The sequence below is a fragment of the Pleurodeles waltl genome, chromosome 8 (assembly GCF_031143425.1).
Source record: "Pleurodeles waltl isolate 20211129_DDA chromosome 8, aPleWal1.hap1.20221129, whole genome shotgun sequence".
NCBI classification, from domain to species: domain Eukaryota; kingdom Metazoa; phylum Chordata; class Amphibia; order Caudata; family Salamandridae; genus Pleurodeles; species Pleurodeles waltl.
In genome coordinates, this window is record NC_090447.1 from 145,921,351 (window position 1) to 145,948,642 (window position 27,292).

Genomic DNA, 27,292 nt, shown 5'->3' on the forward strand with positions numbered 1-27,292 from the left:
GGGTTGGCAGTTTGAGTGATGGTTCAGAGGGAAGTAGCCAGATCCACCCAACACTGATTGACCCAAATAAAATACCTTCATCAGACATATCTCACATGACACAGGCTTTGGAGGTTGGAAGGATTACCTTCCTAGACTGCTTGAGATCAGGGCATCTCCAGTGGATCTTGTGAACACTACTCTTAGATTCCTCTGGTTCATGTCTTTCTATGAACAGCTAAGGAATATTGTCAGTGTTCACTTGTCTTGATTGACCGAGTCTGAGGGCAATCTGCCCCACTCCCTAGAACATAGCTCTACTCGTGTGTGACTGAACAAAAATAGCAGAACTAAACTCTGTATGGGAGGGTAAAATGGAAGGGATAGAAAGAAGAAACAGCTGAAGTGTTGTGATCTCATCAACCACACATCTCTCGAACATCAGGGGATTCATCTTAGCATTTTCAAAGGTGAGTGGCAACTGTATAGTGAAGGTATGAGAAACAAAAGAGAAAACTTCAATATGAATTGTAAACATTGACATTGTTTTAGAAAATAAGGCATTGATGCTAATGCTTACTGGTTTCAAAAAGGCGTGCTGCAGTGAACTTAAGCCACAGTCAGAGGAAGCTGGCACCATCAATGGTGGCTCATTTGTAGTTTAAAAAAAAAAGAAAAAACACTTTGAAAATGCTCTTTTTTTGTAGGCTCTTATAACTAATGGTGCCAACCTTACAGCAAAAGATGATCGGGAATGCACTCCATCACACCTTGCAGCAGCTCATGGGCATTCATTCACTTTGCAGACCATTCTACGGAGTGGTGTGGTAAGTTTTAACTTGCTTATTTTTATATAATTGTAAAAGTTTTCTTTTTTAACATACTGGCCCTCATTATGAGTTTGGTGGACGGTAAAGCCTGTCTGCCATACTCCCAACAGGGTGGCTTCCGCCGTAGTGGCGACCACCACGCCTGACCTTTTAGGAATTTCCTGCCAGGCCTGTGGGCGGAAACCTCGGTTTCCGCCCCCGGCCTAGCGGGAAACAGGCTACAGCATTGTCTCTGGCTTGTAATCGAGCTGGCGGCAATGCTGTAGCCCACAGCAGACAGGGAACATTGCAAGGGTGCTGGGCAGGAGGACCCCTGCACTGCCCATGGCAAGTGCATAGGCCCCTCTGTGGCTCCCTGCAGCTGTTCTCCGCCAGCCTTTTTATGGCCAACCACCATGAAAAGGCTGGCAGAGAATGAGGTCGTAATCCGCAGGGCAATGCTGCATGCAGCGCTGCCCTGACGGATTACAATCTCTGCCACAGCCAGGCTGCGGCAGAACCCTGGCAGTCTGACCGCCAGGGTCTTTAGCTGGTTGTTGGACCGCCACAGTAGCGGCGGTCCTGACTGCCACCACAGGACTAGAGGTCTTAAGACCACCATCCGCGTAATGAGGCCCTCAATCCGATTAAAGCTTGTTAATATTGAGGCTTACAACTGCACCAAATTAATCAATAATATCCAACATTGGAGTATATTGTTCCATGGGTCAGTAAGAAATACCAGTATATTATCTGAAGAGAAATAACAGATCCCGCCTCCTGTACCTCAGTCCTTTACCTATACTGTAAGCTTGAACCATCTGTGCGAGTTATTCTATATCCATTGCAGGGACCTGAGACGTTATAGGCCTTGCATGGTCCTCATCTGTAGTGCTGCTATAGGCCACCACTGGCAGCTTTGTTTGAATCATCTTTTTGTTAAGAGGTTTTATCGTTTTGATTATGGCAGGGCCAAATCTAAACTGTGTAAAGCTTTACAGAAGTTGATTGAGACCACTCCTTTTTTAGCATCAACAGTTGCTACTACTACCTCTGGATAGGACTTGGTGTCAGGAGGGTGCTGGTGGGTATTTGAAGAAGGCGCATGGTTTGGTATTTGAGACAGGCTAGGAATTTTCAAGGTGGTACTGAATTAATCTTTCAAGAATAGGAATTGGTGAGGCTTTCCAGAGGGGAAGGTGGATTGAGATTTCAAAAAGAGGTTCAAGATATGAGAGTTTAGAGGTTCTTTGGTGTGGTTTTCAAAAAGGGGACACAGTATATTTGTAAAGGTTATCTCGAAGAATGTTTGCAGAAGTGATGGATTGAGGCTTTAGCGAGGATATCTGAAATGGGCTTTGCAGAGCAAGCTAGCGCAGTTAGAACTTTTAGTTGGGTCCAGAGAGGTCTTTACAGAGATGGTCTGAATGAGGCTTTGTACTGGAATTCTGATGGGGTTTTGGCTTGTATGTCTGGCTGGGGTTTTGCAGAAGGAGTAAGGAGGGGAAATTATTTGGATGAGACTTTGTAAGTTGTGCAGGGATAGAGATTAGTAGGGACACAATGATACAGCTGCCTAGGGGTCTTTGGATATGTTTATGAGTGGGTGTCTGGGGATGGGTTGAGGCATTACAATGGGACTTTTTATCTGTGCTTTGAAAAAACATTCAAAGAGGGTTTTTTGAGATTGGGCTTTAAAAGGAGATCTGGATGGGGTTTCGATAATGGGTTCTGGATGTGCTATTAAAGAGAGGGCCTAATTGGTCTTTTGTAGAGAGGTGCCTGGAATGGGCATTGTAAAGGATGTCTGAGTTGTGGTTTTAGAACCAGATCTGGGCAGGTCTTCTTTGAAGGTGAGATCTGGTAGATGCTTTGTGGAGAAAGTCGAGAAAGGGCTTTGTAAAGAGTGATGGGGTTTGTAAAGTATGTCTAGATGAGAGCTTTGCAGAGTGGTGATAATTTGCAGAGTGTTTCGGATAGGACTTTGCAGAGAAGGGTCAGGATGTGAATTTGAAGAGGAATGTTCTGGATGGAGGTTTGATTAGGTGACCTGGATGGGGCTTCTCCTGTAATGCAATTCCCAATGTGTCAATGATGTAGTAACCTTCTTTACACGCAACTCCATCCGTACCCTTTCAAAGGATTTCTCCCAGGGAATGGAGCAGAGGAGTTCTAAGCATAGCAAAGGTTGAAGACCACTATTCTAGGAGATAGTTTAGCAGTTAGATGCTTATGAGGTTCTGAGCATAGCTCATTGAGTCCTGTTGATCCACCTGAATGTAAGTCTCGAGGGTAAGTTGTTCCTATGATATCACTGAAGTTTAAGGTTTATTGCAGATACTCTAAGGTTGAATCCCCTTAGGGTCACATGGAAGACAAAGGGCCTGATTACAACTTTGGAGGACGGTGTTAAACCGTCCCAAAAGTGACGGATATACCACCTACCGTATTACGAGTTCCATAGGAAATAATGGACTCGTAATACGGTAGGTGGTATATCCGCCACTTTTGGGACGGTTTAACACCGTCCTCCAAAGTTGTAATCAGGCCCAAAATCTTAGTATTTCAACAAACATAAAGTAAAAGCGATTAACAAATAGTATGTACAAGTTTGTTAAGGTGATATTTCTTCAGAGGGAGGCCCAAACTATTTCTGTGGAGAGAACCTGAAGGGAAGGAAACAAGGAAGAAGGAATCTGGTCAAATTCCAAAGAAATAGCATGCCATACAGAAGTTATTAATAAGGAAATGGCTTATTAGTTTGGGAGTGTGTGAGGCCTGCCCAAGTAATGAGCCCTAGAATCCAGTGAGGTCAAACACACAGTTTTCATTAAATTGAAGCTGGGCTCAAACCCTGGTAGCTATGGCACAGCGCAGACAGGCTTAACTTAGGAAAATGTGTCAGGTACTTAGCAACACTAAAAAGAGTCAAAAGCTCAATGCAAGCACAACAAAATCCCACAATCAATTAAAAAAAATACTTAAAATTCAATATGAAAAATGACACCAAAGTGATTCAAATCTAATACTATGGACCTGGGACACAAATGTTACAAATTTTAAGGCACAAAGAGGGTCATTCTGACCCTGGCGGCCGGTGGCCGCCAGGGCCACCGACCACGGGAGCACCGCCGACAGGCTGGCGGTGCTCCAATGAGCATTCTGACCGCGGCGGTTCAGCCGCGGTCAGAAGCGGAAAGTCAGCGGTCTCCCGCTGACTTTCCGCTGCTCATTGGAATCCTCCATGGCTGCGGAGCGCGCTCCGCAGCCATGAGGATTCTGACCCCCCCTACCGCCATCCAGTTCATGGCGGGAAAGCCGCCATGAACAGGATGGCGGTAGGGGGGGTCGCGGGGCCCCTGGGGGCCCCTGCCGTGCCCATGCCAATGGCATGGGCACGGCAGGGGCCCCCGTAAGAGGGCCCCAAAATTTATTTCACTGTCTGCCTTGCAGACAGTGAAATACGCGACGGGTGCAGTAGCACCCGTCGCACCTTCCCACTCCGCCGGCTCGATTACGAGCCGGCATCCTCGTGGGAAGGTCGTTTTCCCCTGGGCTGGCGGGCGGTTTTACTGGAACCGCCCGCCAGCCCAGGGGAAAACTCGTAATACCCGCCGCGGTCTTTTGACCGCGGCGCGGTAATTTGGAGGGCGGGATCCTGGCGGGCGGCCTCCGCCGCCCGCCAGGGTCATAATGAGGCCCAAAGTGCTAGTAAAAAGGAAAGCGCGCTGTGCAATTTCAGGCCGACTACAATGAAGCAGAGGTTGGATACACCAATCAGGTTGTCCTGGTCGACACGTTTAGCTTCTAACTTAGATTTTTTGTGATGTAGTCCCTTTGAATCTGGATAGCCACTGGATGAGGTCCCACTGACACATTGGTTTCGGTGTGAAAATCTCTAAGTGAGAAAGTTCAACTTTTGTGGCTGCCAAATTCCTGTCATTGGGTGGACACTTTTCACGCCTTCTCACAGTCAAGATTACAATTTTCAGAATTAGTCTCTTTTTTAGATCTCAGAATCTTCAAGTGGGGCAAGCCTGAATCCATGTTAGATGATGTCCTCTCAAAATTGTACACTTTGCTGTGAAGTGTTTCTAAGCAATGGGGATGAGGCGCTACTTTTGATCAGTTCACTAGCTAGTGTGTGGAGGTTTTCTCTTGTACACTCCCTAACTTATGGGCAAAAAGTTCCCAAGTGGAAACCTTCTTACTTTTGGAGCACAGCTGTTTGCCTAACTGCAAACTATCCCCAAGTGCACCATTCTCAGTAAACTCAAAGATGGCAAACTCTTTCTGCTCCTAGAGGGAGCTTATGGCACACTTAGGGGTGTGCTTAAGGCCCCCCTCCAACTTAACATCTCCAAACTGAGTCTGGGGCAAGTTCCCTCCTCCACTGAGATTAAATCTAGGAGGCTAAAGTGTGTTTTGGGATCAAAAGACCCCTCTTCTCCAGACCTCTCTTATCTCTGACATATAACCTTAGTTCTTTTTAAGTTAGTGAAGTTCCTGAATACTCCTATGCTCCCCTGATTGGGCTAAAGTGGCTCACAATCCTCCCCCGAGCCATCCCACCAGTCCAACACCATTGTCTGTGCTCTCAGAGTAGTATTTCACACCTCATCAAAGCAACACTGACAATCCAGCAGCAGGCAGGCAAATGCTACGTATCCTTTTACTTTCCCTTTCCTGTGTATTTATTAAAAATCCAACTTCACCATTGGTTTTGAAATACAATAAATATTAAAAACATTGGTTCAACCATCTCTGTTTCTTATTCCAAACCAAATGTACAGGATTAGCATAGCTGTGCTTTCACTTTTTCTTCATAGAACCAGCTACAGTCCCAACAGTGAAAATAACTTCTGGGGCTTAGTAACTGTAGGGACCTGCAACAATTACATTCTTGCATCTTTCACTTTTAAATATTAGGCAGCCAAACTTGTGGCCCACAGGGTATACTTACAGGTGACTTACTTAATGTTTAAAAGAAGGGTTTCCCTCATCAAAAGTTTTATTTTGACAGGTCTGCCTGCAGGTTTAAAAGTGTAGGAGTCGGGCTAGATGTGTTGGCCTGAAGCACTGCTTTCCTTGCCAGCCTATTGAATTGCACAAAAAGTACTGTAATCCACAGGTGACATTTAGCATTCTATCCCACTAGTGTATTTTCTTACATCATATACAAAAGCATTAATGGAACGTTCAAAACGCCAATTAGGGAATGAGCCAATTTTACTATGTTTTAGGGGTCAGAGCACTTACACTGGGGACTGGGCAGCAGCAACCCAGCGCACGGAGTTAACAAAACAGCAGGATCTGTCCACAAAAATGGGATTGGCAATGGAAAAAGAGGCATAGTGTACAAGATAGTTATGGGAAAATCATTAATACGTTTCTGATACAGTTGTTTTGCCCTTTCCATGAGGGCTGTTTGGATCTAGGTCTTATGGTCATGGTCTTATTGTTTGTCTAGAAATAATTTGCATTTAGAAACTTTCCAACTGAGGGATTTGCCTTCCCAAAAGTTCCCTAATGTGTTTTAGGGAGGTTGTTCTCCCACAACATATTAGAATTCAGTTGTTGTGCTTTACCAGTTCATGATAGTAAATCTCTTTATGATTTTCAAAGTCTTAACTGTTCCTGGACTCACCGGGTCTTTCAGGCTAAGCTTTTGTTCTTGAAAGCCTCCCTACAGATCTGGTTAGCATTTGGGACAGTTGTAATAAGAATTTGTCTTTGATAATAAATGAGCTGACAACTTTTCAAATTCTGAACACTTGGCATTATATTTTTATATTTCACCACTGGATTTTCTACACCAAAGGGTCAAGCCTTTTTTGTATTTTTGCCTGGTAATTGCTCTTATCTGAGGGTACAAAACCTGGAGGGAGTCTTGAATGGTTGGTTTAGATGTGTGGCATATGACTTTCCATGGGTAAAGTCACTGTGCTTGGCATTGACTGTATAGAAACCGTTTGAGTTGACCATGTTTTTTGGAGGTTGTTTTTTCTTTCAGGACTTGTAGGAGTAGGAAAGACATCCTGTTATAGATCCTCTTTTAGTCAGATCTCCTTTTTGTGTTCATCCAGTAAAAAGAGAAACAATTCCCTTGGTTTCATTAAGCAAGTCTGAATCTCCATCTACAGTAATCTCCAGCCTCCCTACACTGTGGCTATGAATTGGGCCCTTGTCATTTTCAGAAGTGGGGATGATCTGGGGCTGAGCATGCTCAAGAGTTAAGTAAGGGAATTCTAGAACATTTGAGTCCATAGCTCCAGGACAGCCTTCTTTCCCTTCTTCTTGCCTCAAGCATGCACACAATATTGTCCTTTTCTTGCTCTTTCATAAGACTTCATTTTGATAGTGAAGGTACGGAATGACTTCACTGGAACCCTTTTTATATTGGCCTTCAGGTTGCATGTGGTAAAAAGTATACTCCTTGTTCTTTTTGTGGTTATTTATTCGTACCTCAACTTTTGCAGCAGAGGAAGGTGTTCTGTAGGTAGAATACAATCACGATGATGGTGATGGCTGCTCAGATGACTTGAAGTTACAGCTGATGGAAAGATGAAAAGCTTGAATACAGCTTTCTGATAGATATTAACTCCTGCAGATTTCTTACTTGAAACCCATCCGGGCATCACACTTGATGTAGAACTTTTTCCCTTAGATGTCCTCCATCACTGGCATCTCTTGGAGCTGCATCGGGACTTTATGGGTGTCTTGCAGCTCCACTAGAAGTGATGTATTGACCACCATGTAAGACGCCACATCTGCCATTGATATCAGTTCCAGTTTTCCACTCCTGAAATGGTGGTAGGATCTGGAGCTGATTAGATTTCTTAAAAACATTTTTGATACTTTTCATCATTTCTTTTTTGCAAAAATGCTTTGAGATTTTCTACATAGGTTTACAGCAGCAGAAAGAACATTACGAAAGGTAAATACATTTTTCATCTCAGCTAAAAACTCTGAGAGTTTCTACTGCTTTCTTGCAGGGGTATCATTTTGCATATTGAACAGATTGCCGAGAGACACAGAACTGGAAAGACAATCATCACACTCGTACCAGCAAATGGCAAAATGGCTACTGCAGTCTCCAATCATCCTATTGAGATACGATGGGTGGCATCCCCTCACAAAATCCATAGACTCTTGTAGTACTGGGCCCTCGTTGACATTGACTGACCATTCATTCTAGTTTACAGTACTCCTCACAAATGTCGGCTGAATCAGCAAGGTCTCAATTTACTCCTTTCCTTTCTGATGCACAAACAATTCAGTCTTGTTGCATCTTGTGATAGTGGCCTGTTGACATCGAAACCAACCTTTTCAGGCACTGTTACGATTGCAGGTAGGATTGAAAGCTTGAACTTCTTTCTCAGAAATATCCTTTTTTAGTTTTCCATAGGAACGAAAAGGAATTGTGTTAACAATTCCCTCTTTTATTCCAGATGTTTTAAAAGTATTTATTCTAAATCGGAAACTGATTCCTCCTGTCTACTAACTGAGGCCTCTATTTAGAACTGTCAAAAGAGGTAAATAATATTTTTATTATTTGGTGGTATTAAACTACTCAATAAAGCTGCAAATGCTTCTACTGTTGACTGGATAGTCGTGTGCATCTCCAGCTACCATGACACTAGACGGCATTAACTTCCTTTGAGGTCTTGTTAATTCTACCGTAGGTAAACCTACTTTAGTGATTTCCCAAAAGGATGTACCCTTGTAGACATTTTTAAGGCAGCCGTGTAGACTATTCCACATGCTTTTTGTAAGCATTACTCATAGTATGCCTTTTCCCTCAAAGATTGAGTCTTTACTCAGGACCCTCTGATGAAAGCTGGCCTGGATCCGTTCGTGTGCCATCCTTCCCAGTCACTTGGCTTCGTGTTCTGAAGAAGTGCAGAGGCACTAATTTGTCAACTGTTCAAGACTTGAGATCACAAAAGATCCATTGCAGTTTAATTTCATGCGTATTACGTTGAAATCGTTTAGGCCTGTGTAAATGCCATTGTGGATGTTCCAGGATTATTCAGGGACAAATCAGGCCAAGCCACACTGCTTAATTATCTAGGTTTCCTTACCAGGATTTTTACTGGTTGTTGGACTTTTTTGCTTAAGCAGGGTCATCCCGAATCTTTATGCCTCCTGCCTCCTATTTTTTCTGACCTGTTGCTGTTGGCTTTTGAACTCTGAGCACTTTACCACTGCTAACCAGTGCTAAAGTGCATATGCTCTTTGTGTAAATTGTATGGTTAATTGGTTTATCCATGATTGGCATATTTGATTTACTAGTAAGTCCCTAGTAAAGTGCACTAGAGGTGGGCCTGCAGCACTGGTTGTGCCACCCACATAAGTAGCTCTGTAATCATGTCTCAGATCTACCACTGCAGTGTCTGTGTGTGCGGTTTTAACTGTAAATTCGACTTGGCTAGTGTACCCACTTGCCAGGCCTAAACCATCCCTTTTCTTACATGTAAGACACCCCTAAGGTAGGCCCTAGGTAGCCCCGAGGGCAGGGTGCAGTGTATGGTTAAGGTAGGACATATGGTAATATGTTTTTTGTGATGGCTACAACTACCTTTGGTTTCCTCACCTAATGAATTCCAACAGAAATTTTCTTCCAGCACTGCACGTCGACGATGACGTCACAATTGCCCGACTCCCACGTGACGCCGTCTGACGTCATCCAGGCAATAAGAAGTCCTCGTCGGCGTGCAGACGTCAGTTCCCTTTTTTCCGTGCCTTTGAGTAACGGTTATTTCTTCGAGGCTACAGGGAGCTACTGTTTCACTCCGAGTGTTACTATGTCTCAGCCACGTAAATCGGGTTTTAAACCCTGTAGGGAGTGCGGTGGCCAAATGTCGGTGACAGACCCACAAGAAAATTGCTTGTGATGTTTGAGTTCTGACCATGAAGTCGAGGAGTGCGATTCATGCCAGCGTATGAATCCGAAAGCACTCAAGGAGCGGGAGGCCAAGTTATTCTTGGCGAAATCAAAGAAAAAGGAGAGACATCACCATTGTAGGTCTTCCTCTAAATCTTCGAAGTCACAAAGACATCATTGAGACTCATGGCGCCGGCATGGATCACGACGTCGGTCGAGTAAGGACCAATCCCGCTCGAGGTCACCATCAGCTCAACGCCGTAAGACATGGGAGGTTAGTCCGATGGTAACACCTCCGCCTCAGACGACTCCTATTTCTCCTACATCTCCTCTATCTGTCTATGAGGTCGATCCTCATCAGGATCCGGCGGTTTCACCGGCGCAGACGGAGATGCCCGAACCGACGCCGGTGTCACCTCAGAAGCTGACTCCACAGGGATATCGGACGTTCCCGGTGCCAGGTACTGACCCTTCCGCATTTCTAAATGCGATGTTTAGCATTTTTGCCAACATGGCTCCGGGAGGTGGCCCGTCTGGACCTTCAGGTCCTTTGGCATATGACATGGGTGTTCCGGCTCCGTATAGACCGACGCCCTTCATTCCTTTCCTTCCCACGGGAAGTGCTGGCTTGGCACCGGTACCAATGGCGTCACCTAGAAGGCCTGTGACGCTGACGACGTCTGCTGCCCCAGTGCCGATGAGTTCACCACAACCTCAATCAACGCTAAAGAAGCCTACGGCGCCGATGGATCTGGCGTCGGATGGATCCGAGCATCGATGCCGACCAAGGTCTTCGGTGCCAGTAAACGCCTTATCGATGCCGAGAATTGAGGCCAGGTTGCGCTCCAGGAGATTGGCTCTGAGGCTGCTTGAGGAGCAGGAATACAAGAGACAGTTTTTGGAAGAGGGTGAGATCACAGAGCCCCTGGGAGACCTACAGGGCTTGGACACTGCCAGTGGGTTGGACACTTCCCCGGAGTGGGTTTTAGCATCTCCTGGGGAGTACACCGAAGAGGCTGCATCTTTCCATTCGGTGGTGAGGAAGGCAGCGGATTTTCTTGACCTTCCTCTTCCAGCTGCTGAAATAAAAACTAATATTCTCACTGAAGTGTTGCACCCTTCTTCAGCTGTGGCGAAGCCACTTCTTCCATTCCATTCTGTTGGTCACTCATGCACGCTGGCACATGCGGGCTCTTCAGTGGTGCCTCCGCAGGCAGTGGTTTCAACACAAAGGGGATCTCGAGGAATCAGTAAGGATCTCCAGAGACACAGCAGCGGATCTTCGATGGTGGGCTGCGGTCGGCAACCTTTCTCAAGGAAGGCCGTTCTCGCTGCCACCTCCAGTGGCCACAGTGATAACGGATGCTTTCACTCTAGGGTGGGGAGCTCATCTGGCAGACCTGGAATTCAAAGGTCATTGGTCTTCAGTGGAACAGATACTTCATATCAATCTGTTAGACTTGTGGCGATACGTCTGGCTCTCAAGGCCTTCCTCTCTTCCCTTCGTGGTCAGTCGGTCCAGGTCCTGATGGACAACACTAATGCGATGTGATATATAAACAAGCAGGGAGGGGTAGGGTCGTACCTTCTCTGCAGAGAAGCTCTGCGACTCTGGTCCTGGGCACAGGACCATCGGATTTGCTTGGTAGCAAACCATCTGGCCAGAGTTTTGAACGTACGTGCGGACAGTCTCAATCGATTTGCCACTCGGGAGAACGCGCACTGTCCGTCGTTCTACAGCCTCCAGTATCCGGTGCAAGGAGCGTTGGGGGACGTGTTTCAGGTGTCCTGGTACGGCCAGTTGCTTTATGCGTTTCCCCACATACCTTTGATTCCTCGGTTTCTGAGGAAGATTCACCAAGACCGGGCCCAAGTCATCTTAATAGCTCTGGATTGGCCAAGAAGGGTGTGGTATTCAGACCTTCTCCAACTCTCACTGTGCCCACCGCTCCGTCTCCCTCACAGGGCAGACCTCCTTTCGGAGTCGCAGGGGCAGGTTCTACACCCCCACCTCCAGAACCTGCACCTACATGCCTGGAGTATGAACGGGCAGTCTGAGTACTTTTTCTCTCCCACCAGAAGTGCTGGACGTTATATTATGGGCCAGGGGACACTCCACCAAATCGATCTATGCAAGCAGGTGGGCCAAATTTGTGACTTGGTGTAGAGAGAATCAAATTGATCTCTTGCGTGCCCACTTATCGGACATTTTGTCATTTGCGCTGTCCTTAGCGCAGAGGGGTTGTGCAGTTGCGACTGTTAAGGGTTACTTGTTCGCACTGTCAGCCTTTCTGTGTCTGCCAGACCAACCCTTGTTGTTTAAGTCCCCAATAGTTTTGAGGTTCATTAAGGGTCTCAGTAACAAGTTTCTGCCCACTCCATTTGTTATGCCGCAGTGGGATTTGAACTTAGTGTTAGCATTTCTGATGGGTTCACCGTTTGAACCAATGCATTCATGTTCCTTAAGGTTATTAGTTTTAAAAACTGTTTTCCTGGTTGCCATTACATCAGCTAGGAGGGTGAGTGAGCTCCAGGCTCTTAGTGTGGAACCCCCATACACTTCCTTTTATAGGGACAATGTGGTGTTAAGGACCAAGGCGGCTTTCTTACCGAAGGTTGTTACACCCTTTCATGTAGGACAGTCCTTCACACTTTCCTCCTATCCTCCACCTCATCCATCAAAGGAGGAAGAAAGACTACACTGACTAGATCCAAGAAGAGCATTGAGCTTCTCGTCGACAGGACGAGAGAGTTCAGACAGGAGGATCAGCTCTTCGTCGGTTACGTGGGGAAGAGGAAAGGCAAGGCTGTCCACAAGAGAATGCTTTCCAGGTGGGTCATTCTTTGCATCAAATTGTGTTATTCTTTAGCAAAGATGGAACCTTCTGTTGGGATAAGAGCCCATTCTACCAGGGCTAAGGCGGCCTCTTCGGCCTTAGCTAGAGGTGTTCCTTTAGTTGACATCTGCAAGGCTGCAACTTGGGCATCCCTCCACACGTTTGCTAAACATTAATGTTTGGATTCTGAAGTCCGGAGGGATGGCCATTTTGCATGGTCCGTACTGCAGGATTTCTTGGTTTGACCATTCAGGCACCCACCACCGAGTGCGGTACTGCTTTGGGACTCTATTCATTAGGTGAGGAATCCACAGGTAGTTGTATCCATCAGAAGAACAAGTTACTTACCTTCGGTAATGCCTTTTCTGGTGGATACACTAGCTACCTGTGGATTCCTCACAGAGGCCTACTTCAAAGGGCAAAATAGATATAAGAAGGGCACCCAAAACCACAGACTTTAGAACACTTCTGGAAACCAAGAGGAACCTCTGCCTGTAGAAGAGGTGAAGAGCTGAGGAAGAAGAGGTGCCCTGCCTGTGACTGTGCTTTGAGGAGCTATCCTGTAGTTGCTGCTTCTGCCTGTGCTAGAGGAAAAAGACTGGACTTTGTGTTGCCTTCCTTCTTGTGAAGATCTCCAAGGGTTTGACTTAGAGCTTGCCTCCTGTTGTTTGAAGTCTCAGGGACAGCAAAGACTTCTCTCTGCCAGCACCTGGAGCCTCTGGAGAGAATCCTAATCTGCCAAGTGGTGCCATCCAGTTCCTGGGACCCTGTGAAGAGAAGCTGGCAGCCCAAGAGTGAGTAATCCACGCACAGACCGCTGTGCGGGGAAAAGATCGAAGCAACTCCAATCTGCGCCTGAAAAATCAACGCACCGCCGGCTTCACTGCTGAAAATCGACGCTCGCCTGCAATGTGACCGGAAGATCGACGCTCGCGGCTGGAGAAACGACGCGCAGCATCGCTGACGGAGGCTGTCGAGATTACAACCCACGCTGCGTGGTTATCGGACCATCGTGAGGCTGAATTTCGGACGCAAACACCACTGGGCGTGTAAAAACAATGCGAGGCCTGCCTGGACCTGAGAGTGCTGACCAGATTGACGCATCGCTCTCCTGTGGAGAGAAGAAATGACGCACGCCAACCCAACTAAAGGAGAAATGAGAAAAGGTCTCGCTCATGAGTGAATCGACGCATCGCAAGCCCTTTTTGACGCACACTTGCCCACGCTGGGTTATTTTTGATGCACCCAAGTTACATTTTCACACTAACAGCATTAGCGTTATGTTTAACATTACATGAAGACTCTTTTTGCTTTTTAATCAATAACTTGACTTGTGTATTGTGGATTTTTATCGTTCTCGTCTTGTTTTGTTTAGATAAATGTTTTCTATTTTTCTAAACCTGCGTTGTGTCATTCTGTAGTGTTTTCATTGAATTACTGTGTTTGTTGGTACAAATACTTTACACCTAGCACTCTGAAGGTAAGCATACTGCTAGTGCCAAGCTACCAAGGGGGTGAGCGGGGGCTAGCTGAGGGTGATTCTCTTTTACCCTGACTAGAGTGAGGGTCTGAGCTTGGACAGGGGGTAACGTGACTGCCAACCAAAAACCCCATTTCTAACACTAGTATTTATATTTTTAATGCTTAAGGCTATAATGACTTTGTTTACATTGAGTACATGTTCTTTACTGAGACAAAATAGCCTATATTAAGTGAAAAGAAGCACACTCCTCTTTCTTCCTTATTTTCCAGCTTTATTTTTCTTGAAGGATAAAGACATCTCAACCCTGGCAAGTCACAGCAGCAACTGCCTTACAGACTATTCACAATCTAGAATTCCAACACTGTTACCTGGCAACCTCCCAGCCTTCTTCATGTATACATTCAAGATACAACACATCTCCCCCCTTACAATTTCAGTTAACAAAATTATACAAACAAACAAAAAAAAACATCTCATTAGAGATAACATAACACAATGAATTATAACATGACACAATGAATCATGCACACAACAACCAACACAACTATTTAGCAACCATTCTACCTATATTACTCTGTATAATAATCCTTCAAATACTCTGGCCTTTTAACCGTCCTTTTATCCAGACACATCCTTCCTGACAACGTCTTATTCACTGTTTCAGATTGTTCCTGGTGCATCTTCGACCAAACACACAATTCTTGATCATTGCATTTAACCACACTCCTCATATTCCACCTCCTACCGTCATCCAAATCTACGATATATCTTCTTACTCCCACTACACGTTTAGGATCTGACCATTTGGCCAAACCCTTCCTCACACCATGGATCAATTTGGTACGCACCAATCCACCAACCTTCATCTTTCATCCCCTTATCTGCTCTTTCAATCTTCCGTCATATTTCTCTTGCAGGGGATGTTAGTGGTTTGTATAGCTATGTGTGGGTTGCTTTTGTGCTCGTATCATTACCTTCTAGCCTCCTGAGTTGCATTCATATTCCTTCAGCAGAGCCATATTAAGCAGGCCAATTGGGGTATGATGCTGGCAATTGGCTTCCCAGTCGTGTTGTTTCCCCAATCCCTGATTTGGTACAATTTCCATTGTGTATATTTTGGCGGATTTCCTGCTTGAAATAAGGCAAGGTCTGATATGATGTTTTCTATTCCATTGCAAAGTCGTGATGAGGTGTCTGCAGGCAGATTGGTGAAATGTTGGTAGAATTGGCAGATGGCCCCTGGAGTAGGGTCTTCCTCAAAGGTCTGCTCTAGATAAGGGAGATTGATTGCCAGGGTGGCAGACTCTGCCAGATTCTGCAGGGACATCTGTTACCACCATCCTCTTAATGAGGTATTTATTTATATTCCTTGACACTTTGGTTATGCTGTGAAAGATATAATGCTGGTTGGTTGTGGTGTGATAGAATTTATAGGCTGCCGAAGCCTAATCTGATCGACTGGCTTTAGTTCCCGGATGCACTGTTAATTGTTTTTTTCTTATTTTAGCAGATTTTGGTTTCACCATGCTGTTCCTCAATGGCAATGCATTTTGTTGATTGTGTTTTTATAGTTTAGTGTTTTTTACTGATTATCTTAGGAAAGTGATCTTTTTGCTTTCTGTGGCTTGTTTTCTAGTTGAATTTTCTACCTGTGCTTTGACTCATGGACTGTTTGTGTATATTCAGTTGGCAGCCTGCCTGTGTTCTAGTATTATTGAGTCATATTAGGACTGCACCACTGCTCCCTTTATGAGCTATCATGCTTAGCATGATAGACCCTTAATCAGTCAGAGCAGTGCTCATGCACATCATGGAATGAGAGAATTCTCTCCTGGATAGTTGTGCGAGTTGTGGCCAATTATGAGCCTGACAAGGCTTTGAGAACCGTATTACGAAGCTGAATATTTTCTGGCAGAGACAAAATCATTCTTTTCAGAAAGTAGGAGAAGTAAGTTCATGTTTTAAATATAAAAATGTTGCATTCTTTCACGTATTCCGATAATGTTACATCCTTTGTTAGCTATTTTCTACATCCAAGTCATTGAATACTCCTTTGTACCGCGTTTGAATACTGGAAGTTGTCCACTAGTTTGTGAATTGAATGAATTTGTTTTTGTTTTAGGATGCCAGTATTCCAGATAGGAATGGTTGGCAGCCAATTCACTATGCTGCTTTCCACGGAAGACTTGGATGTTTGCAACTTCTGGTTAGATGGGGTGCGAATACAGACAACGTGGATCACAATGGGAACACTCCAGGTATTTTTCAAAGAAAAACACTTTGGGTTTCAATAAAGTTTTTCATTTTGGTAGTCCACTGATGAGGAGCAATTGGAAAACATCCTTAACTAATGCAAATGTGAGTCAGAAATTTCACAATTCCATTTACAATTGCATTTCATTTCACATATTTAAGCACTTCAACTTAAACTCACAAATGTATTTCCTTAATGTTTAGCCTGGCAAATTCAGTGTTGGAATTCATGTCAAATGTATTAGAATGTTCTTCTTGTCTGGGTAGGCGGTGAAGTGATTTAAATATTAGTGTTTTCTTGCATGATAGCTACGATACCCGGGTGCATACTCTAAAGGTACTTTAAAACCCTTCACAAACTCAAAATACTTACATTTTAAATGCATCCCAGTCATTCTGTGCTCCATTTTATAAAGTACATTTTGAGATCATCAATATTTCAAGCAACCCAATCCTTGGGACTCAACTTGGAATACATTTTCTGCCATGGTGAAAGGATCCCTTGAATAGCTTTATTTATGTCTGCTCTTAATGGGATTGAGTCATTTTAATTCTCACATCAGCTTTTAATGTTTATGTTGAATTACCTTGTTCTTTGTGTTTACTCTTCTTCCTGGTGTCTGTAGTTCTGTGTTTTCAAAGTAATTGATTCACCTTTTATTCTGTAACATTTGTTTTAATTCTGTTTTAAATGTTCATTTATGTTTTTATGGTAATAAACCTGTCTAAGATTTATAAATGGGGATTTGGTTCTGAGTGTAAACTGGCAGGAGCAAGCCTTTATTTTACTGTTTTCTCGGTCTTGAAACATTTCCTAATATTTCAAAGTGTATTATGTTATGCTATCAAATGTTTTTTTTTTATCAGAGAGAAAATAGACTTTTTTTTTCTAAAATATAAAATGAATGGTGTGACCATTGCTTGCTCTTGTCCTGGTGAAACAGGGCCATTCCTATGCACTGGGTGGGCAGCACTGTGTTGGTTTGGCATGTAATGCCACCTCGCAGAGTATACCAGCCGTCCCTTTTTTTATCCAAACATAAATTCATAAATTCTTGTAATTTTTTGACTTTCTGGGATGCTAGGAGACGACGTAGTCTATTTACCCAGAGCATCTTTTCAACTGTAATGGGCTACTTTTGCCTATTTCTAACTTCACAGTGAAAGTCAGTAACCTGGCAGTATTCTTGCATTGACAGTGTGCAACAGACCTTTAGGACAGATGGGCCAGACAAACTTAGGACTATTCCAGATGCACACTACTTACTACAGACAACAGCCTTCACCCCAGGGAAACCTTTGGACCCTTCAATTGCCAAATATGTTGGGCCCATTTGTTTGCCTCACATCTCACCTCTAATCTAAATCTATCACTAGCAACCAGCCTAGTTCCCCTGTAGTGGAAACAGACCTTGATTATCCCACTTCTTAAAAAACCATCAGTGAACCCCTAAATCATCTCTGACTACAGACCGATTTTATTACTTCTGGGTCCCACTAAGATTGTCAAAATCCCACATGAACTCTTTACTTTTCTGGAAACTTGTAATTACTTTGGTACACATGTAATTTAGTTTAAGAGGCAATTACATCACTAAATTGGTACTCAATTTGGTCGTCAGTGGAATCAGAATGTGCTTAGATTTTGGCACTCAGCCATATTTCTTCACAGTTGTCCACCACGCTCTGGTAACTCTCCTTGCTGCGGCTGGATTGAGAAACAATTTCCTCAGCTAGTTTAAATCTTTTCTCACAGATGGATCTCCGGCAGTCTCGATACCTCCTTTAACATTTGAAGTCCATGACATTAAACATGGGGGTTCCCCAAGGATCAACAATCATTCATTCACATTTCAACTTGTATGCTGCTTCTTTAGCCACCCTTATTCACTCTTGCAGTTTTGCATTCATTTCAGATGCTGAGGATACTCAACTGATCCTTAGGTAGGGGATGCCACAACCAATATGTCAAAGTTCAAACATTACATGATCTCAATAGCTATATGGAGGATGTCCAGCTCCCTTAAAATGAACTTTTAAAAACGGAAAGCCTGGTTTTTGAGGTCTGTGTGGGACTGAAACGGATGACATGAGGAGCTTGTCCCTGCCCCCCCTCCCACTCAGTCTACTAAAAATCTTGTAATCAATTTCAAACGTAGCTTGACTTTCCAGGAGTATGTTTCTAAAACTACAGCCAACTGTTACTTTCTGCTAAAAGTGCAGATAAGGTATTTCCTTTTATACCTGCTGTAAAGAAATGGCTCCCTGTTGCAGTTACCCCCCACTTTTTGCCTGATACTGATGCTGACTTGACTGAGAAGTGTGCTGGGACCCTGCTAACCAGGCCCCAGCACCAGTGTTCTTTCACCTAAAATGTACCATTGTCTCCACAGTTGGCACAACCCTGGCACCCAGGTAAGTCCCTTGTAACTGGTACCCCTGGTACCAAGGGCCCTGATGCCAGGGAAGGTCTCTAAGGGCTGCAGCATGTCTTATGCCACCCTGGGGACCCCTCACTCAGCACAGACACACTGCTTGCCAGCTTGTGTGTGCTGGTGGGGAGAAAATGACTAAGTCGACATGGCACGCCCCTCAGGGTGCCATGCCAGCCTCACACTGCCTGTGGCATAGGTAAGTCACCCCTCTTGCAGGCCTTACAGCCCTAAGGCAGGGTGCACTATACCACAGGTGAGGGCATAGGTGCATGAGCACTATGCCCCTACAGTGTCTAAGCAAAACCTTAGACATTGTAAGTGCAGGGTAGCCATAAGAGTATATGGTCTGGGAGTCTGTCAAAAACGAACTCCACAGCTCCATAATGGCTACACTGAATACTGGGAAGTTTGGCACCAAACTTCTCAGAATAATAAACCCACACTGAATCCAGTGTTGGATTTATTAAAAAATGCACACAGAGGGCATCTTAGAGATACCCCCTGTATTTTACCCAATTGTTCAGTGCAGGACTGATTGGTCTGTGCCAGCCTGCTGCTGAGAGACGAGTTTCTGACCCCGTGCGGTGAGAGCCTTTGTGCTCTCTGAGGACAGAAACAAAGCCTGCTCTGGGTGGAGGTGCTTCACACCTCCCCCCTGCAGGAACTGTAACACCTAGCAGTGAGCTTCAAAGGCTCAAGCTTCGTGTTACAATGCCCCAGGGCACTCCAGCTAGTGGAGATGCCCGCCCCCTGGACCCAGCCCCACTTTTGGCGGCAAGTCCAGGAGAGATAATGAGAAAAACAAGGAGGAGTCACTGGCCAGTCAGGACAGCCCCTAAGGTGTCCTGAGCTGAGGTGATCTTGCAGATGGAGGATTCCCCCAATAGGATTAGGGATGTACCCCCCTCCACTCAGGGAGGAGGCACAAAGAGGGTGTACCCACCCTCAGGGCTAGTAGCTGTTGGCTACTAACCCCCCAGACCTAAACACACCCTTAAATTTAGTATTTAAGGGCTCCCCAGAACCAAGGAACTCAGATTCCTGCAACCTAAGAAGAAGAGGACTGCTGAGCTGAAAAACCCTGCAGAGAAGACGGAGACACCAACTGCCTTGGCCCCAGCTCTACCGGCCTGTCTCCCCCCTTCGGAAGAAAACTGCTCCAGCGACGCTTTCCCCAGGACCAGCGACCTCTGAATCCTCAGAGGACTGCCCTGATCTAAAAGGAACAAGAAACTCCTGAGAACAGCGGTCCTGTTCACCCAAGACTGCAACTTTGCAACTTTGTTTCCAAAGGAGCAACTTAAAGGCAACAGCGTTTCCCGCCAGAAGCGTGAGACTTGCAACCCTGCACCCGGCGACCCCGACTCGACTGGTGGAGAAACAACACTTCAGGGAGGACCCTCTGGCGACTCCGAGACTCTGAGTAACCAAAGTTGTCCCCCCTGAGCCCTCACAGCGACGTCTGCAGAGGGAGTCCCGAGGCTCTCCCTGACCGTGACTGCCTGACTCTCAGATCCCGACGCCTGGAAAAGACCCTGCACCCGCAGCCCCCAGGACCTGAAGGATCGGAACTCCAGTGCAGGAGTGACCCCCAGGAGGCCCTCTCCCTTGCCCAGGTGGTGGCTACCCCGAGGAGCCCACCCTTGCCTGCCTGCATCACTGAAGAGACCCCTTGTTCTCCCATTGATTCCTATTACAAACCCGACGCTTGTTTGCACACTGCACCCGGCCGCCCCCGCGCTGCTGAGGGTGTACTTTCTGTGTGGACTTGTGTCCCCCCCGGTGCCCTACAAAACCCCCCTAGTCTGCCCTCCGAAGACGCGGGTACTTACCTGCTGGCAGACTGGAACCGGGGCACCCCCTTCTCCATTGAAGCCTATGTGTTTTGGGCACCACTTTGAGTTCTGCACCTGACCGGCCCTGAGCTGCTGGTGTGGTAACTTTGGGGTTGCTCTGAACCCCCAACGGTGGGCTACCTTGGACCCAAACTTGAACCCCGTAGGTGGTTTACTTACCTACAAAAACTAACAAATACTTACCTCCCCCAGTAACTGTTGAAAATTGCACTGTTTAGTTTTAAAATAGCTATATGTGTTTTATTTGAAAAGTATTTATGCTATTGTGATTATTCAAAGTTCCTAAAGTACTTACCTGCAATACCTTTCATGCAAAGTATTGCATGTAGAATTTGAACCTGTGGTTCTTAAAATAAACTAAGAAAATATATTTTTCTATACAAAAACCTATTGGCCTGGAATTGTCTCTGAGTGTGTGTTCCTCATTTATTGCCTGTGTGTATGTACAACAAATGCTTAACACTACTCATTTGATAAGCCTACTGCTCGACCACACTACCACAAAATAGAGCATTAGTATTATCTCTTTTTGCCACTATCTTACCTCTAAGGGGAACCCTTGTACTCTGTGCATACTATTCCTTACTTTGAAATAGTGCATACAGAGCCAACTTCCTACAATGGTGGATCAGCGGTGGGGTACAAGACTTTGCATTTGCTGGACTACTCAGCCAGTACCTGATCACACGACAAATTCCAAAAATTGTCATTAGAAATTGATTTTTGCAATTTGAACTATTTTTCTAAATTTTTTAAAGTCCTGCTAGGGCCTTGTGTTAGTCCCTGTTAGCATTTCTTTTAGAGTTTACAAGTTTTGTGAAAGTTTGAATTAGATTCTAGAACCAGTTTTAGATTCTTAAAAAGTATTCCAACTTTTAGAAACATAATGCCTGGTGCAGATGTGAATGTGGAGGAACTCGACCTCACACCTTCCCTCCATCTTAAGATGAGGGAGCTAAGGTCACTCTGCAAAATAAAGAAAATCACAATTGGCTTAAGACCCTCCAAACAACAGCTCCAGGAGCTTTTGGCAGAGTTTGAAAAAGCCAACCCCTCTGAGGATGACAACCCAGAGGATGATGTTAGTGACATGGAGGAGAATTCCCACCTTCCAGTCCTAACTAGGTAACCCAGGGACCCTCAATCCCTGATTCCAACTGTGATAGTCAGAGATGCTGCTTCCCTCACAGGAGGGGCCAGCACCTCTGAAATCACTGAGGATAGCCTCAGTGAAGAGGACATCCAGTTAGTCAGGATGGCCAAAAGATTGGCTTTGGAAAGACAGATCCTAGCCATAGAAAGGGAAAGACAAGAGATGGGCCTAGGTCCCATCAATGGTGGCAGCAACATAAATAGGGTCAGAGATTCTCCTGACATGTTGAAAATCCCAAAAGGGATTGTAACTAAATATGAAGATGGTGATGACATCACCAAATGGTTCACAGCTTTTGAGAGGGCTTGTGCAACCAGAAAAGTAAACAGATCTCACTGGGGTGCTCTCCTTTGGGAAATGTTCACTGGAAAGTGTAGGGATAGACTCCTCACACTCTCTGGAAAAGATGCAGAATCCTATGACCTCATGAAGGGTACTCTGATTGAGGGCTTTGGATTCTCCACTGAGGAGTACAGGATTAGGTTCAGGGGGGCTCAAAAATCCTCGAGCCAGACCTGGGTTGATTTTGTAGACTACTCAGGGAAAACACTGGATGGTTGGGTAACTGGAAATTAAGTGCACAACTATGTTGGGCTTTATAATTTGTTTATGAAAGAACACATTTTAAGTAACTGTTTCAATGAAAAGTTGCATCAGTATCTAGTAGACCTAGGTACAATTTCTCCTCAAGAATTGGGAAAGAAGGCAGACCACTGGGTCAAGACTAGAGTAACCAAAACTTCCACTGGGGGTGACCAAAAGAAAGGGGTTACAAAGCCTCCCCAGGAGAAAGTGGGAGACACTAGAAATAAAGAAAAAGAGTCCTCTGTAGGCCCCCAAAAACCAGACCAGGTGGGTGGGGGTCCCAAGACACAACCCAAAACAAAGGTGGGTACCAGGGTAAGAACTGGGATGCCACTAAGGCATGGTGCCATAATTGTAGACAGACAGGGCACCACACCAAGGACACTTCGTGTCCCAAAAACAAACCCCCTAGCAAAATCCCAGGGGTGACCAGTGTAGCCATTGGGGATGACTCCTCAGATGAGGAGGTTTTCATAGCCTTCAACTGGAAAAAGGGCCCAACAGGTGAGTTGGAGATTCCAGAGGGAGGTAGACACTTCCACCACCTACTGGTGAATGGAATCCCAGCCACTGCCCTGAGAGACACTTGTGCCAGTCACACCATTGTGCATGACAGGCTGGTGTTCTCAAACCAGTACATCCCAGGTGAGACTGCCAGAGTAAGAGTTAGCCCAGACAGGGTCACTGATAGGCCTGTGGCTTTTGTGCCCATAGAAGTGGGTGGGACTTTTAGCTGGAGAAGGGTGGTAGTCAGTACAGACCTCCCCCTTGATTGTCTCCTTGGAAAGGACTACCCAGAGGTTAGTCAGAGCCCACGAGAGGAACTGGTCCAGGGCCAGTCCTCTCCCAAGGACTCTGGAGGTGCTGCCCCTGCAGTAACTGCAAGTAGGCCCCAGAAGAAAAAGAAAGGAAAACCGAGTAGGAAAGGTGGACAACCTTTAGCCAAGGTTCCAGCTAGCCAGGGATATTCTGCTCCAGTAGGGGAGAACTCCAAAAATGGCACTGTTAAAGTCCAACCTGACCCACAAGAAGTCCTGGCTAGTCAGGCAACTGTTAAGCCTGAGTGGGTGGCTCCTCAGCTAACAGAAGAAAGAGTGGAAGAAGGGTGTTTACTACAAGATGTGGTAACCCCCCACTCTAATACAGCAGAGAGGCACCCTGAGCCCAAAGAAGCCTGTAACTTAGCCCCTTCCCTTGTAGGTGAAGAGCTAAAGGTGTGGTTCTGGGCACTGACAGCTGTCAGTGGCCTCTGCTGGGTGTTAGCCTTTATGGCTGCACTATCCTTGGCATGGTGGTCTGACCCCATGCCAAATAGCAAGTTAGGCCCCCTGACCCTGTTGGTCATGGTGGGGTTACTCCAGCTCTGGGTAACCTCTTTGGGTAAGCTAGGGCTGACCCTGACTAAGATAAGATTAGCAGAGGTGGATACCTCTAACCCCAAAATAGAGAGAATGGGTGGAGACATTAAAGACACAGACAAGGGGCAAATCAGACTAGGTCCTATCACTGTGGAAGTGGGTCAGTTCCCCTGAGGGAATGACCTGGACAGGACGATGTAAGGCAGAGTAGGCCCTGCAACAAACCACCCTATTTCCTCTACTCTTCCTCGCCTGACAGACTAGGAAGACTCTCCCAGCTTTGGCTGAGTCTCCTGGCCTGTGGGCGGGGGCCGGGGGGGCTTGTGTAAAGAAATGGCTCCCTGTTGCAGTTACCCCCCACTTTTTGCCTGATACTGATGCTGACTTGACTGAGAAGTGTGCTGGGACCCTGCTAACCAGGCCCCAGCACCAGTGTTCTTTCACCTAAAATGTACCATTGTCTCCACAATTGGCGCAACCCTGGCACCCAGGTAAGTCCCTTGTAACTGGTACCCCTGGTACCAAGGGCCCTGATGCCAGGGAAGGTCTCTAAGGGCTGCAGCATGTCTTATGCCACCCTGGGGACCCCTCACTCAGCACAGACACACTGCTTGCCAGCTTGTGTGTGCTGGTGGGGAGAAAATGACTAAGTCGACATGGCACGCCCCTCAGGGTGCCATGCCAGCCTCACACTGCCTGTGGCATAGGTAAGTCACCCCTCTTGCAGGCCTTGCAGCCCTAAGGCAGGGTGCACTATACCACAGGTGAGGGCATAGGTTCATGAGCACTATGCCCCTACAGTGTCTAAGCAAAACCTTAGACATTGTAAGTGCAGGGTAGCCATAAGAGTATATGGTCTGGGAGTCTGTCAAAAACGAACTCCACAGCTCCATAATGGCTACACTAAATACTGGGAAGTTTGGCACCAAACTTCTCAGAATAATAAACCCACACTGATGCCAGTGTTGGATTTATTAAAAAATGCACACAGAGGGCATCTTAGAGATACCCCCTGTATTTTACCCAATTGTTTAGTGCAGGACTGACTGGTCTGTGCCAGCCTGCTGCTGAGAGACGAGTTTCTGACCCCATGCGGTGAGAGCCTTTGTGCTCTCTGAGGACAGAAACAAAGCCTGCTCTGGGTGGAGGTGCTTCACACCTCCCCCCTGCAGGAACTGTAACACCTAGCAGTGAGCTTCAAAGGCTCAAGCTTCGTGTTACAATGCCCCAGGGCACTCCAGCTAGTGGAGATGCCCGCCTCCTGGACTCAGCCCCCACTTTTGGCGGCAAGTCCAGGAGAGATAATGAGAAAAACAAGGAGGAGTCACTGGCCAGTCAGGACAGCCCCTAAGGTGTCCTGAGCTGAGGTGACTCTGACTTTTAGAAATCCTCCATCTTGCAGATGGAGGATTCCCCCAATAGGATTAGGGATGTACCCCCCTCCCCTCAGGGAGGAGGCACAAAGAGGGTGTACCCACCCTCAGGGCTAGTAGCCATTGGCCTAAACACGCCCTTAAATTTAGTATTTAAGGGCTCCCCAGAACCAAGGAACTCAGATTCCTGCAACCTAAGAAGAAGAGGACTGCTGAGCTGAAAACCCCTGCAGAGAAGACGGAGACACCAACTGCCTTGGCCCCAGCTCTACCGGCCTGTCTCCCCCCTTTGGAAGAAAACTGCTCCAGCGACGCTTTCCCCAGGACCAGCGACCTCTGAATGCTCAGAGGACTGCCCTGCTCTAAAAGGACCAAGAAACTCCTGAGAACAGCGGCCCTGTTCACCCAAGACTGCAACTTTGTTTCCAAAGGAGCAACTTAAAGGCAACAGCGTTTCCTGCCAGAAGCGTGAGACTTGCAACCCTGCACCCGGCGACCCCTACTCGACTGGTGGAGAAACAACACTTCAGGGAGGACCCTCCGGCGACTCCGAGACTGTGAGTAACCAAAGTTGTCCCCCCTGAGCCCCCACAGCGATGCCTGCAGAGGGAATCCCGAGGCTACCCCTGACCGCTACTGCCTGACTCTCAGATCCCGACACCTGGAAAAGACCCTGCAACCGCAGCCCCCAGGACCTGAAGGATCGAAACTCCAGTGCAGGAGTGACCCCCAGGAGGCCCTCTCCCTTGCTCAGGTGGTGGCTACCCCGAGGAGCCCCCCCCCTTGCCTGCCTGCATCGCTGAAGAGACCCCTTGGTCTCCCATTTATTCCTATTACAAACCTGACGCTTGTTTGCACACTGCACCCGTCCGCCCCCGCGCTGCTGAGGGTGTACTTTCTGTGTGGACTTGTGTCCCCCCCGGTGCCCTACAAAACCCCCCTGGCTTGCCCTCCGAAGACGTGGGTACTTACCTGCTGGCAGACTGGAACCGGGGCACCCCCTTCTCCATTGAAGCCTATGTGTTTTGGGCACCACTTTGAACTCTGCACCTGACCGGCCCTGAGCTGCTGGTGTGGTAACTTTGGGGTTGCTCTGAACCCCCAACAGTGGGCTACCTTGGACCCAAACTTGAACCCCGTAGGTGGTTTACTTACCTACAAAAACTAACAAATACTTACCTCCCTCAGGAACTGTTGAAAATTGCACTGTGTCTAGTTTTAAAATAGCTATATGTGTTTTATTTGAAAAGTATATATGCTATTGTGATTATTCAAAGTTCCTAAAGTACCTTTCATGCAAAGTATTACATGTAGAATTTGAACCTGTGGTTCTTAAAATAAACTAAGAAAAGATATTTTTCTATACAAAAACCTATTGGCCTGGAATTGTCTCTGAGTGTGTGTTCCTCATTTATTGCCTGTGTGTATGTACAACAAATGCTTAACACTACTCCTTTGATAAGCCTACTGCTCGACCACACTACCACAAAATAGAGCATTCATATTATCTCTTTTTGCCACTATCTTACCTCTAAGGGGAACCCTTGGACTCTGTGCATACTATTCCTTACTTTGAAATAGTGCATACAGAGCCAACTTCCTACACCTGCTGATTATGAGAAAACTATTATCCAAGGCACATTTATGGCAAGACTCAGGTACTTAAAGTTGAACTTAATTAGGTCCCTCATCTGTGCCCATGCTGCTTATGTAACAAATGCTACTGTTGCAGTAACAAATATAAACATGAATGCATTAATACCCTAACTGTGGAATTCTGGGCGCACTGAAGTTGGAGCAGACATCTTTAGCACATTAGTTAATGGAGATTCCCTATTACTCCATGTGGACACCTTAAAAAATCTGAGATCTAACAAGTTATTATTTGATAAAATGCTAATTTAACTTACAACACAAATGTTTATTTCGTTTATCAATCCTTAATACAAATTATAATGTACTTAAACTCAAAATAAAGATGTATCACAGTACAAACGATACTCCAATCAACTGTTAGAATTAAATTTAACGCCATTCAAATTTACATTAAAAATGTACAGCATTCTTACAAATTTCATTTAATTCATGCTCCAAATCTTGAAAATGAAAGTTTAAATAATAGGGCACTTCTCCAGTACTCACAAGAAAATATATGTGTTCTGTCTTTTAACGATGTATCCTTCCAATATGGATTTTATTGTATCTCAGTATTGGACAGAAACAGGAGGTTCTGCCAGAATCAAAATTACAGGAGTAATCCTAACAACAGTGGGCTCTTGATTTA

The 27,292-nt window shown here is 45.9% G+C and overlaps 1 protein-coding gene across 2 annotated transcripts in view; it reads left to right on the top strand.

Annotated features, from left to right (window-relative positions):
• ANKRD42 (ankyrin repeat domain 42) overlaps positions 1-27,292 on the top strand; it is a 241,548-nt gene that overhangs the window by 76,399 nt on the left and 137,857 nt on the right. For both annotated transcript variants that reach the window (XM_069203944.1, XM_069203945.1), the window contains 2 exons: positions 687-806; positions 16,118-16,253. In XM_069203944.1, coding sequence (XP_069060045.1) covers positions 687-806; positions 16,118-16,253 — 256 coding nt within the window. The remainder of the gene's footprint in view (positions 1-686; positions 807-16,117; positions 16,254-27,292) is intronic.